Raw genomic sequence first — 18,859 nt, 5'->3', positions numbered from 1 at the left:
AATGTACAATGTAAATATGCAATTATATGTAATTGTACAACATACAACGGAAGGTGTCTTCCACATTTAACCCATCTGTGGCAGTGAACACAAGCACACACACACTAGGACACTAGGGGCTGTGAATACACACCCAGAGCAGTGGGCAGCCCTGGTGCCTGGCGAACAGTGGGTTCTGTGCCTTGCTTAAGGGCACCTCTGCTGTGGATTAAGGGAGGAAGACAGTACTGTTCCCTCACTCTGCCCCTAATATTCCTGTCAATCTTGGGAATCGAAACAAAGGACCTTTCAGTTCTAAGCCCTCTTCTCTAACCATTTTTGAAAATGCCGTGGCCCTAAAATACAGTCATAGAAAACAAAGACTGAGACAAACTAAAATATTTCTACACAAGGGCACCCTAGAAAATGCGGAATTCCTAACTATTTTACTGGGGAACAAGGGATCGGTGTGGATTCGGGACACGGCCACAGAGCCATCTCGGTTTCCGTAGTGAGGAGAGCCCAGCACTGAGAAAACGGGAGCTAAGTTCTTACTTTCTAACAGAAGACATTTTCGATTCAGGTTTTTGTCCATAAGGAATTTATAGACGCTGGTACCGAGGAAGAGGGAGGGTTTCCTTTTGGGTTTTGGTGTTTGTTTTGCATTCCGCAGATGCTACCGTAGTTGTTTAGCTAAGTTAGCCAGCGACCACTGGACTGTGTTGTGTGTTTAGAGACAATATTCAGTTCAGCGATGGTTAAACAAACCTCACACAGCTGTGTGGTTTTATTGATACTATGTTTGGTCTGGGGGGACTTAGTTTTGGGATGGTTTCATTACGGGAGTCAAGGAAAAACTCAACAACAACAGACCAGAGACACAGAGGACAGCACCGAGCAGAGCTGCCTATGTCACGTAAGTCCAACACCGACCAGTTAAACAGTAACTAAAAAACAGGAAACCAGGCGCTAGCGTTTTAACGGTCACTTTATCACAGCGCCCCACATTTAGCCCTTCGCCTCGCGGTGCAGCCTTCTCGCACTTTCTAATCTCACACCTGACGTCACCTGGACGCTCTTCATTAATTGGTTCATTTCAAGTCGCGTTTCATAATATTAATCACCATCGCGCTCAAGTAAAACGCTGGTAACATCCCTTCAAAACAAATTAAGGCGTGTGAAAAACATATATAATGAGTGGGAACGAAATATTCAAGCAACTTGTTACCACACCTTATGAAGTCACTGCTATGCATTAAATATATCGTCCCCGACGTCTTAATAAGTCGTTCCCACCTGTTAAAAATCTCAAAGTATTTTACTCAGCTTACTTTGGATTACGTCATCATTAGGGTTCACTAATAAACGTGAACCCTGTACTTTTTATCAGTAGCCCATCTTCACTTTTTTATATTTCACTAATCGTCATTTATGTGCACAGTTCATAAAGAATTGGTCAAAGGAAGTATATCCAAATATGATTTAAATTAACACTAAACGTGTATTAAAATGTGTCTACCCGTGTAAAAGTTATATATTTTGCTAGAATTAGTTGATTTATTACAACAACTGTGTTTGAAATATGGAGAAACTGCACATGCATCGGTTTTATGGTCCATTTGTGTCTGCTCATCACCGCGACCCTGAAATGGAGAAGCGGAAAAGAAAATGTATGTATGTGTCTGCTCATTATTGATTTGGTTTATGGAGAGAAATGTGAATTGTTTATTTAATCCGTATTAGTTTAGTCCTCTTTCAGAGTTGTTCCTGACCTTTTTAAAACGTCCCATAATGGGATGCTTCATATTCCTAATTCTGCATCTAAACCACAGCGAGCAGCAGAAAGTAAAACCAAGCAGTTGTTCAGCGTGGTGTTGTCTCATTGGCTCTGAGCAGATTCGGCCCTCGCGGCATTGTGGGATTTGTAGTTTCTACCGCGTTCCACTTCCATTCAGCAAAACGGCACAGCAGATGTGTAAAAACTACAACTCTAGGGGCGGGGCTACAAGTGACGCGATCTGTGTTTTGGAGGCGTGTCTCCAAAGACATGTGGCTGTAAGTGGCAGCTCATCGTATGCAAACTCTCCCTCCCTCCTTTTTCAAAGTTGGGTTTATATGCGGCAGGTCTTGGAGTAGGTCTTCTCTGCAGTTCTGGTTGGTGATGACAGCTGTTCAGACCAGAGACAGTGCACAACTTTGCATTTGAATGAGGATAACACAATTATTAATATGCCTGAAGGAAGATACAGCCAGTGGAGGACAGCCTTTCTTGCCACCTGCCTTTTTGGACTTTTGCACTATTGCCAGATCACGCAGAGCGTAAGACCAGTAATCTCATGCTTATTAAGATCAGTTTATAGCAATTCTGTTCTTAACTCCACTGCTCTACTGTGGTTTCATTTATGTTCCCTATTGAAAGTGACTTTACTGTTAAAGGGGAATTCCAGTAGATTTTAAAGTGTATTCATAATTCAGTGTCTGAGGTGTAAACAAATCCTTTAAAGTCATTTGATGAGAAACTACGAATGTAGTTTTAATTAAGGCAGCGGTGATAGGAACCAGATTTTATAACTACAACAAATATAGACACCTTCTTTACTATTCAAAATAGCCACCGAATGTGGTTTTCATGTGATGTAGACCATTGTGATTTGGGTAAAGAAATGTGCCTTAGAGTGTCCTGCATGTGCCTTTGAATACATTTAAAAAAAACATGCTTCAGGCAAAGCATGGTCTCAGTGCTGTTGTAGTTTCTCCAGGTTCTGTATTTGCATTGTTCTGTGAAGAGCTTTAGAGGCATTAAATTCTACAGGTATCTACCACCATGAAAAAGTCTGACAATGCAGAGACTCTCTAAATTTTCTAGATCTTCACCTTTCACATCTGACCACTCTGAATGATTTGCTTGCCTTTCATTGTTTCTGTAGTGCATTAAATATAAAACAAAGCTGGAATTTAAGAGGCCAATATGAAATCCTGTAATATAATCCTGTAATATAATGAATTTTGGGACCTGTTGCATTGATTGGATGAAGGTGTTAATTATTTAAGCGAAGTTCGTTTCAGATATCAATGCAAAGTCCCACAGACAAAGCTGCTGTTTATTTATAATGCATGACGGCAGATAAATAAAGGTAGTTCATATCATGTGAAGAAATGAGAAAGAGTTTGGAAGATTCTGTTTACTAATTCTACTAAAATTGTTATTGGTTTAAGTCGTACTGGCTTCAGAACGATGAATGTAAGTCTCTGTATTGCGTTTGCACATTTGATACTTTTCCGCTTTCTTCTCTTCCCTTTTTTAAAAATATCCTCTCTTGTTTTCGTCAGTTGACAGGTGTCTTGGACGACTGTTTCTGTGACATCGAGAGCATCGACGTCTTCAACAACTTCAAGATCTTTCCCTTAATACAAAAGCTCATTGAAAGAGACTTTTTTAGATATTACAAGGTAAGTCTCTCAAGTGTTTTCTTACACAGTTGTATTTACATTGTCGTAACAGAGCCTCATTCAAATGTAGGTAATTATTACAAACTGTGTTTCTAAATAATTACATCACTGTTTCTCTGCCAGGTGCTTAATCTCCTGATTTGCGTTTTTCCTCTGATATGCTCCTTGGATTTTCAGTTGCACTGTATGCCTTCCCTGTTATGAACAGCGTACTCATATTTGTAGTCAGTGGAATTGTACCATGCTCTTTATGCTTAAAAAAATGTTGCTTGCACCAGTTCACACACGAAAGCACCTTCAGATTTTAATCTTGATTACACCCAGTGCCTGCAAGTTTCTGAACGTTAAATGAGTCATCTCATTTACCCAAAGCATGGAGGAAGAGATTTAAGAGTCTCATGTGCAGGCCCAGTCGTGAAATGAGGTGACAACATGTCATACTTTTAGTGCTCCTTTTCTGAACAGGAAAGAAGCTGTCGCTGTTAGTGCAAGTCACAGTGAAGGAAGTGGCTTAGCCTTAGAGATCAGTATGATTTAGTTCTTAGTGTCAGAAATCATGTAAAACAGACGAGAGGTTAAAATACTCTGACTCTGACAAAAGTGGCAAAACTTGAATCGTCAGGTGCGACTGCTTTGTCTCAGTTGTCAACTAAAGAGCAGAGGTTTGCAGGGACTTACTATAAATATTATGGTGTTGGGTGTGGAATTTTCCAATATTTATGCAGCTGTTGCTTGTATGTTGTATTCACGTAGGAGCTTTGGGTTATTACTTGTATCCAGATGCAAATAAACAACAAGTCTCTGAAGCAGTTTCACTGTCTTGTCTGTGAGATAGTTGCTGGTATTGATAAATTCATGTAACCTCAGCGTTATTCATTCATTCATTGTCTGTAACCCTTATCCAGTTCAGGGTCGAGGTGGGTCCAATGGAATCATTGGGCGCAAGGCGGGAATACACCCTGGAGGGGGCGCCAGTCCTTCACAGGGCGACACACACACTCACACATTCACTCACACACTCAGACCTACGGACACTTTTGAGTCGCCAATCCACCTACCAACGTGTGTTTTTGGACTGGAAACCGGAGCACCCGGAGGAAACCCATGCAGACACAGGGAGAACACACCACACTCCTCACAGACAGTCACCCAGAGGAAACCCACACAGACACAGAGAGAACACACCACACTCCTCACAGACAGTCACCCAGAGGAAACCCACGCAGACACAGGGAGAACACACCAAACACCTCACAGACAGTCACCCGGATGGAAACCCACACAGACACAGAGAGAACACACCACACTCCTCACAGACAGTCACCCAGAGGAAACCCACGCAGACACAGGGAGAACACACCACACTCCTCATAGATAGTCACCCGGAGGAAACCCATGCGGACACAGAGAGAACACACCACACTCCTCACAGACAGTCACCCGGAGGAAACCCACGCAGACACGGGGAGAACACACCACACTCCTCATAGATAGTCACCCGGAGGAAACCCATGCGGACACAGAGAGAACACACCACACTCCTCACAGACAGTCACCCGGAGGAAACCCACGCAGACACGGGGAGAACACACCACACTCCTCACAGACAGTCACCTCAGCATTAGCCAGCTGATATATTACCTAGTCTTAATATGCCCTGATGGTTGTTGGATACGGTTGCAGTCAGCCATTCATTTCCCTCATTCTCTCCTCAGGTAAACCTGAAGCGCCCCTGTCCATTCTGGGCTGATGACAGCCACTGTGCCATTAAGGATTGCCACGTAGAGTCCTGCCCAGAGGTCAGAATTGATCACCGCTTGTCCCACAATATTTAAATTGGGGGCAGATATCATTCCCACATTTGTTTATCCTAAACAGAACTAGAGATTCAGTCGTGTTATTGTTTATTGTAATATATATGTATATATGTATTATAAACACTCTTTGTGTTTGATGCAATGCTCTTTGCATTTTCTACATATGCTGTATTTTTCTTCGTACAGAGCAAGATTCCAGTGGGGATTAAGTCAGGCAACTATAATAAGGTGAGAGAACCTCTGGAGAATCTCTTGCCGTATGTTACTTTGAGTAAACAAGGTACACACAAGGGTTACCTGCTAATAACCCTCTAATGACTCCTTGCTTGCAAATAATATGTAGCAACTTTCTGGTCCCTCATGAATCTACTGAATAGATCCATGTTTTTAAAGTGATGGTCTTCCCAACTCCATTTACACTACTTTTTTTTTATTAAAGGTATTTTATGGCCGTATGTAAGCGCAGTGAGATCTGCACGCATAAATCACCACAGACCTGCCTCAATCCTTGTCTAGTCTTCACAGATACACTTGCTTATGTCTACAAACAAACGCATATATGATGTTCAGTCTTTAAAATGACATCTGCTAATGTTTTTTCAGGCTTCCTGCATCCAAAACAGAGGGTCAGAGAGTGTCAGAACACAGATCTGTTTTAGATTACTTAACTTGTGGTTAGAGGGAGATGTGTTAGGATGTAGACATCCAGTTTGCGCAACGCAGACAGCTGTAAACATCTATTCCTATTTTACTACATTTGCCTTGTAGCCCCAGTGCAAAAATATAAGAGTAAAGTTGAACTAATTTAGAGGAAAATTGTTCATTTGCAGTTTTGCTGAAAAGAAAGTTAAACACTCTTGGAAATTGTATTAGGCGTAATGTATCCCATTCCCACTGCATGATCGACTGGGGCGTTAAGTGCGTTTTGTTTGTTGTAAGCTTGCAGGTTTGTGTAATGAAGCAGAAGGCTGAGGATAGCACTTAGGGTAGAGTCAGCACACAGCTCTCTTCTAGCTCTGACTGTTTGCTCTGTAATTCATGTACTGAGTGCATTGACATCTGGCTGTGTGATAGCAGTCAAGGTCACACAGGCTGTTTCACTTGTGTTGATTTGCACATATCAGACTTTTTCGAATAACAAGTTCTGAACAGAAATAGTAAAGACATATTGCCTTTTAAAAGCTAAAATGGGTTAAAACTGACTTCAAATTGTTACCTATTTTTGTGACAGTAACTTCTTTCTTGAACAAAACTATGGTCAGGTTCACCTATTGTGGACGAAGGTGTTCAGCTGTGTATATAGATGATATAATCGTAATAGAAAAGCATTGAAATGACTGGAAGGCTATAAGGGAGCTGTACATAAGACGACAAGTAGCATGGGCTCAAGTGTTCTGCACAAATGCTTAACTCATGTTGGCATTTAGAGCATTTATTATAAAACTGTTTGTTTAATTGTGTCTTTTTAAGGTGTTTCTGTGTGACATTTGAGCACAGAGTTTCTCTAAACTTTGTTAGCACCAGCTCTGACATTTGTCTCTTCTCCTGGCAGTATTCCCAAGCTGCCAACACTATCAGAGACATTAAGGAGTGTGAGCAGGCTCATGAGCTGGGTGCCATAAACAGCACTCTTAGGTATGTGTTTAAACCTCAATTGACCATGCTATTTCTGTCCTCCTATCATCATGTGTTCATCAGCATGTAGCTAACACTGTGTGATACGTTCTTTCTTCATCAATGTCTACAGTAATCAGAGTAAAGAGGCGTTTGAGGACTGGGCTCACCATGATGATGCGCAGGATCATTTCTGCGGACTGGACGGTGAGACCCAGCATTAGCTTGATGCACACAGAAGTATAGGGTTGGCCATGTGCTGTTATTATAATAAGTTACATTACAGTGATTCACAAAGATGAAATGCTTTGCTTGTAGCTGAAATTCAGGAGACAGTATGAAAACCAAAATCACCTCCTAGTAACTGTTATATAACCCCCTCAAAAAACAAATTAATTGTAAAAAATGAATATTTGTTAAATTGTTTTCTCACTTTGGCCATTTTGGTGGCTACATGCCTCTGGACTCCCAGTGTGGGACACTAATTTTCAGTGTTTTTTTTATTGTTAGACGAGATGTCTCCTGAGGCTGAGTATGTGGACCTGCGGCTGAATCCTGAGCGCTACACAGGATACAAAGGACCCTCTGCATGGAGGGTATGGAACAGCATCTACGAGGAGAACTGCTTTAAGTGAGTGACCTGTGCTTCAGCTGAGTATGAAAGTCTAGTCTTTTTTTTTTTTTTTTTAAGATTCAGTGGACACATTCACTATTGTGATTTACTTTTTTTTTTTTTTTTTTTTTTTTTTTTTTTTTTTTTAGGCCAAGATCTGTGTATCGACCTCTTAACCCCTTGGCTCCAAGTCGTGGTGAGTTTGACCTCTTTGTGTCATAGTGAGAACTTTTCCTTACACTCACATAGGACATAGAGTCCATAGCTGTATAGTGTATAGCTTTTAAATAATTAGCGCTTATCCAGTTCAGAGCCTATCTGGAATCATTGGGCGCAAGGCGGGAATACACCCTGGAGGGGGCGCCAGTCCTTCACAGGGCAACACAGACACACTCACACATTCATTCACACACTCACAACTACGGACACTTTTGAGTCGCCAATCCACCTACCAACGTGTGTTTTTGGACTGTGGGAGGAAACCGGAGGAAACCCACGCAGACACAGGGAAAACACACCACACTCCTCACAGTCAGTCACCTGGAGGAAACCTACATGGAAACGGGGAGAACACACCAACTCCTCACAGACAGTCACCCGGAGGAAACCCACGCAGACACAGGGAGAACACACCAAACTCCTCACAGACAGTCACCTGGAGGAAACCCACGCAGACACAGGGAGAACACACCACACTCCTGACAGACAGTCACACGGAGGAAACCTACACAGACACAGGGAGAACACACCACACTCCTCACAGACAGTCACCCGGAGGAAACCCACGCAGACACAGGGAGAACACACCAAACTCCTCACAGACAGTCACCCGGAGGAAACCCACGCAGACACAGGGAGAACACACCACACTCCTGACAGACAGTCACACGGAGGAAACCTACACAGACACAGGGAGAACACACCACACTCCTCACAGACAGTCACCCGGAGTGGGAATCCACAAACTCCAGGTCCCTGGAGCTGTGTGACTGAGACACCTACCTGCTGCACCACTGTGCCACCTCAGCTTTAAATAATGTTACTTTAAATATATTGTGTGTATATATAGTAAAATTTCATACCACTCCAAAACATATTTCATTATAATGACATATTTTACATTGGATTTACTGCATACACATTGTCTATACAGTTGTTATATTGTTTTTCTATTTATATGTCTATAATTATATTGTAATTTAAATTCTCTTTTAAGGTACACACTTGGCCATTGTTTTAATTTGCTCATACCTTGAGGGTATAAAATCTGACAGTGTTTATATTAATATTACCTTTTAAAACCTATATTTGTTTGTGTGCTTTCCCCTAGGTGACGATGATGGTGAGTTGTTTCTCCTTTGCACTAACCACATCTATGTGTATATACATGTCCTTTTAAACTGTAAGCTATATATTCACTCATGTACCTCCATGAATGATGAATTAAGGTGTGGATTTACATAGACTCTTATATGTCAGACATTGGTTACATGAATGTGTTCCTGTGCCAGGTGACAGCCCACATTGAGTGTAAAATCCTACTTGCCTGTACAATAGCCTCCTAAAAAAAAAATACCTTTAAAGACAGCCCCAGACCACAAACAAAACACTTCTGGGTCTTGGGGGAAACCAGCAATTACCAATACATGTTTTTGTTTTGGAATCTTTTCAAACATCACTTGAATAAGAGCTCCCTTACCAGCACAGGACTACATGGATATGAAAACCAAGTCCTTCAACAGCACTCTTTAATACATGCTGCTGGCTCTATGTGGAATCAGCTGAGAGAGGAGGCTTTAACTCCCATGCTCACACACTGTCTCTGTTGACTTTGTTCACACAGGTGAAGGCTTTTACAACTGGCTGGAAGGTAACTGGATCTTACCTCTCCTTATCACCACGTATGCACAGCCAAACACAACACTGCTGAGCTCAAAAACACTCACAAACTCAAGCACCCAGACAGGGATTCAGGGATTAGACACATGAACAGTCCTCCCTTTGTAAACTGGTCAGTGTAATATTCTTTTCTGTTTTGTCAGCACCCCTCTAAATGGACCCTTTTATCTGCCTGTGCCTTCTTTCCTGCTACAAGTACCACTTCAGTCCAGTTCAATAAAGATCTCATATCCCTCTCCCAGATAGGGGGCACTGGAGGGGAGATGTGCTAACAGCCTGCTGCGGGAGGACTAGAGATGCCACGTTTATTAAATATCTTCCCAAAGACACTATTGCTGCATTTTAGCCTTATTTGTATAATCAGTTTATTTCAGAATTTGAACAATCAGCCCATTAGGTATTTTTCTTGTGAACCACAACTGATCATCCAACATCAGTGACTTCTGCTAATGGTTTTGTGGCTTCCATTTGTTTGAACCCCTTTTAGGAGCAGGTGTACACAAACATTTGGCCAATTCAACTCGACTACTTCAATCACAGTGTCTATTTTTTGACAGTGGAGTAGTTATAGCACTTCTATGACCACCCATTCCCCCGCAGTCATGTCCACAGTCAAATCTGTTTTAACAATGTTGTAGGATAATCATACGATTTCTAAATGTAGCCTGTGGCTTTTTCTGTGCTGTAGGGTTGTGTCTGGAGAAGAGAGTCTTCTACAGGCTCATCTCTGGCCTCCACAGCAGCATTAACATCCACCTCTGTGCTGAACACCTCCTGGATGGTAAGTGCTATACACTCAAACAGTGATGTAACATTTTTGCTGACACTTACTGTATGTTTGTGCACAATAATCAAATGTTGCTCGTGTATCACTGTTCATTGTACTTTAACATCTGATGTCATTTCCATGCAGAGACCTGGGGAAAGACGGTGTGGGGGCCAAACGTTCATGAGTTTCGGCGGCGCTTTGACTCGGCCGAGACTAAAGGAGAAGGAACTCGGAGGTTAAAGAACCTCTACTTCCTGTATCTGATCGAGCTCAGAGCACTGTCCAAAGTGGCGCCGTATTTCGAGCGTGCCTTCATTAATCTGTACACAGGAAATGCTCTGGAGGACTCCATTACCAAGGAACTGCTGCTGCAAATTCTCAATGAGACCAAGTGAGACACTGCTAATGCATCATCCAACATGATCTGTAACGTTTTTCCAGAATAGCAGTGTTTGTTAGCAATGTTGTTACAGGAGTAGTATAATGTGATGTTAGGAGTCTACTGTTCCTTTCTGAGCTAGGAATCAAACCTCCATCTGTAATGTGGGCTGCAGTGCTGCTATCCACTATTTTGGTCAATTACAGTTAAAAACCCCAGGGTTTATATGGTTTTGGCATGTCATTGCATACAGTTTTAAGCAACATTTTCCACAGCAGCCCAACTTTTCTGGAATTGGGATTTGCAAAAGTACTTAGTGATTTTGTTTTAATGTGTTTTTTTTAAATGTCAAAGAAAACTATTTTAATCATAAAAAAATTAAACAAATAAAAATTGAACAGAATTAATATATTTGGGGGGCAGCACGGTGGTGCAGCAGGTAGTTTCACAGTCACACAGCTCCAGGACCTGGAGGTTGTGGGTTCGATTCCCGCTCCGGGTGACTGTCTGTGAGGAGTGTGGTGTGTTCTCCCTGTGTCTGCGTGGGTTTCCTCCGGGTGACTGTCTGTGAGGAGTGTGGTGTGTTCTCCCTGTGTCTGCGTGGGTTTCCTCCGGGTGACTGTCTGTGAGGAGTGTGGTGTGTTCTCCCTGTGTCTGTGTTGGTTTCCTCCGGGTGACTGTCTTTGAGGAGTGTGGTGTGTTCTCTCTGTGTCTGCGTGGGTTACCTCTGGGTGACTGTCTGTGAGGAGTGTGGTGTGTTCTCCCTGTGTCTGTGTGGGTTTCCTCCGGGTGCTCCAGTTTCCTCCCACAGTCCAAAAACACACGTTGGTAGGTGTATTGGCGCATCAAAAGTGTCCATAGGTGTGAGTGTGTGAGTGAATGTGTGTGTCTGTGTTGCTCTGTGAAGGACTGGCGCCCCCTCCAGGGTGTGTTCCTGCCTTGTGCCCTATGATTCCAGGTAGACTCTGGACCCACTGCGACCCTGAACTGGATAAGCGCTTAAAGATAATGAATGAATGAATAATATATTTGGTCATTTTAGAGTCAGAGTTTTCTTCCTCCTTACACAGACTGAACTAAGAAGATACCAATCCTGACCTCTTTTTAGAAATCATTAGATTAGAGCGTCTGTGAGCTGATATCAACTTTTTTTATGTATGCCTTTGAGGGGGAAAAAGTTAATCCTGTTTCCTTCTACCTCTCAGAGCCTTCCCCATGCACTTTGATGAGAGCTCCATGTTTGCAGGCCACAAGATTGAAGCCAAAAGGCTAAAGGTGAGCGCACACACTCTAAACATGCAGGGTAAAGTGCAATGCAACTTTTTTTTATTATTTTTGGTGCATGAATGTATAAAGCTTTTAGCCGATTTCCCTGTGCACTCTGCACAGCAGAGCTGAGTCATGTGTGTGAAAATGCATTGATCTGAACCAGAAGTCTTGTAGTCTGACGTTTGTTCTGATTTTCATGAATTATAATATTGTGATATGTTTAGTCAAATTATGCAAACGTGCCAACTTAAGGCTCCAGAGTGTTTTTGTGTAACCAGAATGATGCCTGTGTTTTTATGGCAGGAGGAGTTCAGGCTCCATTTTAAGAACATTTCCCGCATAATGGACTGTGTGGGCTGCAGTAAATGTCGGCTATGGGGAAAGTTACAGGTAGATACATTTATTTTTACTTATTCGTCTAGGTTTGGTGTGGATTTGTAAATAGCTCAGAAATTTACATTTTATTCTTTTGCCTATGAATGAATTTTTTTAAATTTTTTTTTAAATAAAAGAACATAACACACTTTTCCCACCGATATGTAGGAAACAAAATTGATAAAGTGTGGTTTAAAGGTTCTGAAAAACAATAATTAAAAAAGAAATTAGTAAATTCTCTCAGCAAAAACAAAACTTTATTTGTGAAACTGATTTTTTTTATTTAATATTCTCACTCTCACCACATGGGGCAGCCGTGTTTATTCATTCATTCATTATCTGTAAGCACTTATCCAATTCAGGGTCGCGGTGGGTCCAGAGCCTACCTGGAATCATTGGGCGCAAGATGGGAATACACCCTGGAGGGGGCGCCAATCCTTAACAGGGCGACACACACACTCACACATTCACTCACACCTATAGACATTTTTGAGTCTCCAATCCACCTACCAACGTGTGTTTTTGGACTGGAAACCCACGCAGACACAGGGAGAACACACCACACTCCTCACAGACAATCACTCGGAGGAAACCCACGCAGACACAGGGAGAACACACCACACTCCTCACAAACAGTCACCCGGAGGAAACCCACGCAGACACAGGGAGAGCACACCACACTCCTCACAGACAATCACTCAGAGGAAACCCACGCAGACACAGGGAGAACACACCACACTCCTCACAGACAATCACCCGGAGGAAACCCACGCAGACACAGGGAGAACACACCACACTCCTCACAGACAATCACTCGGAGGAAACCCACGCAGACACAGGGAGAACACACCACACTCCTCACAGACAGTCACCCGGAGGAAACCCACGCAGACACAGGGAGAGCACACCACACTCCTCACAGACAATCACTCAGAGGAAACCCACGCAGACACAGGGAGAACACACCACACTCCTCACAGACAATCACCCGGAGGAAACCCACGCAGACACAGGGAGAACACACCACACTCCTCACAGACAGTCACCTGGAAGAAACCCACGCAGACACAGGGAGAACACACCACACTCCTCACAGACAGTCACCCGGAGCGGGAATCGAACCCACAACCTCCAGGTCCCTGGAGCTGTGTGACTGCGACACCTACCTGCTGCACCACCGTGCCGCCCCGCAGCCGTGTTTAGATTAGTTTTAATAGAGAAATTCTTATATATCCCGTGTCAGTATATCAGCAGTTTTGTAATGTGGTAAAAAAGAATTATTGGAGAAAATGCCTGATGCACTCCTAAATATATTTTTTTTCTAAAACTTATGAAACCTGGTGTAGACGCTTATTTCATTGTCATTGTGGATTCTCAATTAAATGTACATTGAAAAATATGAAAGATTTTTAAATAAAGTCATCTTCAGTCTGTTATGATTCTGAGATGTTTTTACTTGAGTCTAGTCTGGGTTTGGAATCATAACATAGGCATCTATACCTCACTCAGCCTGATCTTACTGTCGCCCTCTCTTCAGACCCAGGGCCTGGGCACAGCTCTGAGCATCCTGTTTTCTGAGAAAGAAATCAAGAACCTTCCAGAAAACCTTCCCTCCAAAGGCTTCCAGCTCACACGTCAGGAGATTGTAGCTTTAATTAATGCGTTTGGGAGGTAAGATTTCTTTTAATGTACTTTCAGATGTGAAGCACTACATGAAACTGGCTTCCAACACTTTAACTCACAAACATACTCACTCATGTTTAGGAACTCCTCCACAAGAGGGTGCTGTTCATTATTTGTACCAAAGACATTGTGTGCTTGTTTTAAATGGTTATAGGTCTTGTGTGCCTCTTATGCTGCTTGTGTTTACAAATTTGAATGTTTTAGTTGCTCTCCAGTTAAGAAATCCGGTTTTAGACACTACGTAAACATGCCCAGTCCTATTAACAGAGCCGGGATTTGCTTTTTCTCTCTTTTTCTTTGTCTGTCTCTGCCCCTTTTTATAGACTCTCCAGGAGTATAAAAGAGCTGCATAACTTCAGGACCCTTCTGAAGGATCATAGGTAACACACATGTAGGCCACCAGGTGGCGCCAGCCCAGAGGACACTGCAATAGTCTTATCTTCCTCAGAGTAAGGCCTCTATCAGGGACTTCAGGATCAATATCTGGACAATGGAACCCTCCCCTGCTCTTCTCTGCTGTCTGACGAGCTGAAAACCACCACAAACCAGAGTCGTGCTCTCTCTCAGCTTCTAATGTAGTAAGAAAAACAGCGGCACTCGGTGTCCGTGAGCGCCCACACATTTTCAGCTTTGTGCTTCAGTGATTTCCAGGTTTTAACCCCTTCTCTTCAGCTTTCTCAAATGCTAGTCCCTCAAATGAAACACCTCTCAATGCCTCCTTTTTTATGGCTGTAAGTAGTCATTTGTGCGTCTGCTGTATGCCTGCTGTGTGTGAATGTTACATGTATTTCCATCGTTGGCTTCTACATCAGGCAGTATGTTAATAACAGTGTTACACCACTAAAGGCCTGCAGTTCACCTTCAAGCCATTTGACTTAACCATGTTCTCAAGAAAACACTAAACTGTAGCTTTGATTCACAAATTTGTATTTCTCCTCACACAGACAGTCAGTCAAAAGTTTAGACACAACCCCAAAAGTCAGCTCCTCCTTTAAAGGCTTTGTCCTAGAGACTTAGGCTTAATTTCCTCTGTTCTCATCAAACAAATACGTTTTGTTTTTATATTTATTACAAAAAATAAGGTTAATTTTTTAGGCACAAACTTTAATGGCGATTGTGGGAAAATCCTGATATATAATGTTTTTTTAAACATTTATAAGCATTTATAAAATGTTGGAAAGGAGACAGATTTCATCCGTATTCTTTAAAAAATCAAACTTTTATTTGTAACAAAAATGCAGATCTTCTATCACTGTTTTACCAGTGTAACCCCAAACCTATTTGTTTTTCCAAGGACATAAAACACATCGTCAAAAATCTATCATATGTCAAATATTATAATCTGCAGATTATATGTGGGAAATGTGTCCAAACTTTTGACTGCTGCTGTAGGATGCTGCCTGAAAGAAGTGTAGCACTGTGATGTTACACACTGAAGCAACTTATAACAAGCGGTTAACAGGCTTTGTCTGTTTTTACACACTGTTAATAGCTGCTATATAGGAAGTCAAAGGTTTGGGCACGTTTACGTCTAGAGTAACGTTTTGTATTTTTCCAGAGGAGAGCGTTGTTTCTGGAGTCAGTGCCTGTTGCGTTAAGGTTAAGTGGCCCGTTGCGTGGGCCGCAGCCACTGAGCTGTAACGCACTGGTTCCACAAGCTCAGATTATGTTTGCAAAGTGCTTTAGATTCTTTTTTAGGCAGCTCACAGTCATCAACAAACCTTCCCTCTAATGGACCTCCTGCTTCCGCTTTAGATTCAAGGTGCTTTTTTGTTTATTTTTGACATTAAACGGTTTATTTATAGTGCTCAGTATGAAGGGATGTTGGTGTGTGTTGGTGTGTGTGTGTGTGAGAGGGAGTTGTGTATGCTTTGTTGAACATTTTGTCAGCCTGCTGTATGAGAGCAATCTCATCTGTTCAGTTCTCCATTACACTGCAGTTTGGACCAAAGACTTTTATTTTGTCTTAGTCATATATCACTTAAACACTTAGGTGGAGGATTCCGTATGTTTTGTGCGGCCTTCTAGAGGAGTCCAACAGATACAGGACAGTGCAAAAACAAGAGACCAATGTTTATTTATTTAGCCTCAAGACAAATTACCAGTGAGTAACAAATTATTCATGTTACAACTAAATATACAATATATGCATCATATGTAGTATTTTCCAGATTTGCTTCAGTTGTTTTGGGAGCCTACCTTCTGTTATTTTTCCTTTGGCTTTCCTCCTCCTGATGAATCTGGATTGTTTTATATCTCCATCAGACCCAGACCTACTCACAAAATCTCCTGACTAATGAAAAACAATAGGGTGGTTGCTAACAATGGCTCCTCTAGGTTTCTAATGTCCCCTAAAAAAGCGTGAATTTGCATGTGCTGGAAATCATCTTCCATAAACATGTGATATCTGTAACACTGGTCTATGAGAGCATGATCATAATGTGGGGATTACATAATAATTACAATAGTGATGAAGATAAGAGCAGCTATGTGTGTGTGTGTGTGTGTGATAATGAGCATTGCATGCTTTGAAGAGCACCAGAGCATACTTGTCTGCCTTAACAGTTCCAATACCCTGTTTGTGATGGAGCCCGTATAAACAGACTCAGCTGATTGTGAAATCTCTGTCTTTAGCATTGGCTACATTTTACACATTTTCCTCTCTGCCTTTCAGAATTGAAGAAAACAGTCAGTGGTGAAAGAGTGCTGAACATCATACTTGAGCTGGCCAGGTTTAAAATGGGTATAGTACGTCTAGGCGCACACATGCATTATACTTGTCATTGTACTGTGTCTTCCGCATTTAACCCATCTGACAACACACACACACACACACAGAGGGCAGTAGGCAGCTGTCCCCTGTTCCTGGGTAGTTGGGGGTCAGATGTGGATTGAGGCACGAGGTCAGTGCTGTTCCTTTACTCCCACTGCCCCCAGTTTTCCTGCCAGTCGTGGGGATCAGACTAATGCATCTAGGACTCCTTTAAATGTGGAAACCTGCACGTTTTTGGTAACTTTGGGGCAGATCTAAGTCACAACCCTATTTTGAAGTTAGAAAAGTTACTATAGTCCTTAATTATTATCTAAATTGTCTGTGTCATGTGCAGAAAAATGGAGTACGTTATCAGGACACACATTTAGTAAAATACTGTAATAGACTGTAATAGACTAAATTGGATAAGCGGTTACAGATAATGGATGGATGGATGTAATAGACTGTCCATATTACGGATTTATACAGGTGTGAATCTTTATAACAGTGACAAAAAATATTTTACAATATGCCAATGTTATAGGTTCACTCCTATGGCATTTAGTAAATTATTTGATTTATAATTATTCATTCATTCATTATCTATAAGCGCTTATCCAGTTCAGGGTCGCGGTGGGTCCAGAGCCTACCTGGAATCATTGGGCGCAAGGCGGGAATACACCCTGGAGGGGGCGCCAGTCCTTCACAGGGCAACACACACACTCACTCACACCTAAGGACGCTTTTGAGTCGCCAATCCACCTACCAACGTGTGTTTTTGGACTATGGGAGGAAACCGGAGCACCCGGAGGAAACCCACGCAGACACAGGGAGAACACACCACACTCCTCACAGACAGTCACCCGGAGGAAACACACGCGGACACAGGGAGAACACACCACACTTCTCACAGACAGTCACCCGGAGGAAACCCACGCAGACACAGGGAGAACACACCAACTCCTCACAGACAGTCACCCGGAGGAAACCCACACAGACACAGGGAGAACACACCACACTCCTCACAGACAGTGACCCGGAGGAAACCCACACAGACACAGGGAGAACACACCACACTCCTCACAGACAGTCACCCGGAGGAAACCCACACAGACACAGGGAGAACACACCACACTCCTCACAGACAGTCACCCGGAGGAAACCCACACAGACACAGAGAGAACACACCAACTCCTCACAGACAGTCACCCGGAGCGTGAATCGAACCCACAACCTCCAGGTCCCTGGAGCTGTGTGACTGCGACACCTACCTGCTGCGCCACCGTGCCGTAATTCACTATTCCAGCATCCTACATCAAAACCTCAAGAAATGAATCTACTATATTTATTGGTTAGAAATTTCTTTTAATGTTGTCAGACCATAACTTTATAAATGCTCATGTTCAAGTGTGTTGATCAGCTTCTTTCTACCACTGAAGTCCACTCAGGACTGTGTTTCCCAAAAAATGATGTGTATGATATGCAAAGTCTGGAGATTAAAGGAGCAATAAGTAAAAATTTTCAAAGAAAATTTGATGTTTTTAAATCAAACTTTTTACAAAAACATTGACAAAAAAATGTATTTTGTACAATTAATGATTTTGTGACCAACCGTGGAGGAATAACATGCTACTGACAAATCACAGCGGATGCTCCTTATTGTACCTTTAACACAAAGGCGAGCGGCTGTAGTGTTTCTGTTGAATATTTTGAGAAACTCAGCCCTGATTTTTGCATAATTTTTAAAAGAAGGAACCCTTTTCATTTCCCGATTAACCGTCTGTTTACCGTATATCTGCTCCTGTGTTACTGTGTGTACTTGTCAGATCTATTTATTTGAACAGAGGAATAAATCTACTACTTAAGCTTTCATTGTCTGTGTTTTTAAACGCATTATTTCACAATCCAAAGCTTCAAACAAAAAAAACACATTTTCAAATGTTATTTCTTTATTGGTGATCCTTCACAATCTTTGTGATTCACAAAATATTCCCAATCGACAAAATTCCACAAAAGAGACTTCACTAAATGTAAAGGAATAGCTTTAGATGCTCTATAGGAACCAAAGCAGTTTGTCCTTTATCGGGAGGAATAAATAAACAGAAAACCCAAGTGTTCTCTTTCGCACAAACACAACGGGATATTTTTTTTCCCCCCGTTTTTGTCCTCAAGACAAATACATAAAGCAAATAACACATTCATGCGGTACATAATAATAGCTTATTTATGGTTTTTATTTTAATTTTCATGAACTAATATG

General features: G+C 42.1%; 1 protein-coding gene across 2 annotated transcripts; it reads left to right on the top strand.

Moving 5' to 3' along the window:
• The first annotated feature begins 481 nt into the window (after nt 1-481).
• ero1b (endoplasmic reticulum oxidoreductase 1 beta) lies at nt 482-18,304 on the top strand. 2 transcript variants are annotated; one of them, XM_066646967.1, is made up of 17 exons: nt 795-895; nt 2,104-2,298; nt 3,310-3,429; nt 5,145-5,228; nt 5,433-5,474; nt 6,799-6,881; nt 6,994-7,067; nt 7,371-7,491; nt 7,623-7,669; nt 8,804-8,815; nt 9,317-9,343; nt 10,061-10,153; nt 10,286-10,532; nt 11,726-11,795; nt 12,093-12,179; nt 13,702-13,835; nt 14,171-18,304. In XM_066646967.1, exons 2-17 carry the CDS (start codon nt 2,209-2,211, stop codon nt 14,229-14,231), a joined length of 1,392 nt encoding a protein of 463 aa, XP_066503064.1. In that variant the 5' UTR covers nt 795-895; nt 2,104-2,208; the 3' UTR covers nt 14,232-18,304. The 2 variants fall into 2 exon arrangements, with proteins under 2 accessions (XP_066503063.1, XP_066503064.1); XM_066646966.1 differs by lacking the exon at nt 2,104-2,298 and having other exon boundaries at nt 482-895.
• Nucleotides 18,305-18,859: the final 555 nt, after the last annotated feature.

The sequence above is a fragment of the Hoplias malabaricus genome, chromosome 16 (assembly GCF_029633855.1).
Source record: "Hoplias malabaricus isolate fHopMal1 chromosome 16, fHopMal1.hap1, whole genome shotgun sequence".
Taxonomy (NCBI): Eukaryota; Metazoa; Chordata; class Actinopteri; order Characiformes; family Erythrinidae; genus Hoplias; species Hoplias malabaricus.
The sequence above is the reverse complement of the archived record's forward strand: the minus strand, read 5'-3'. Positions and strand labels throughout refer to the sequence as shown.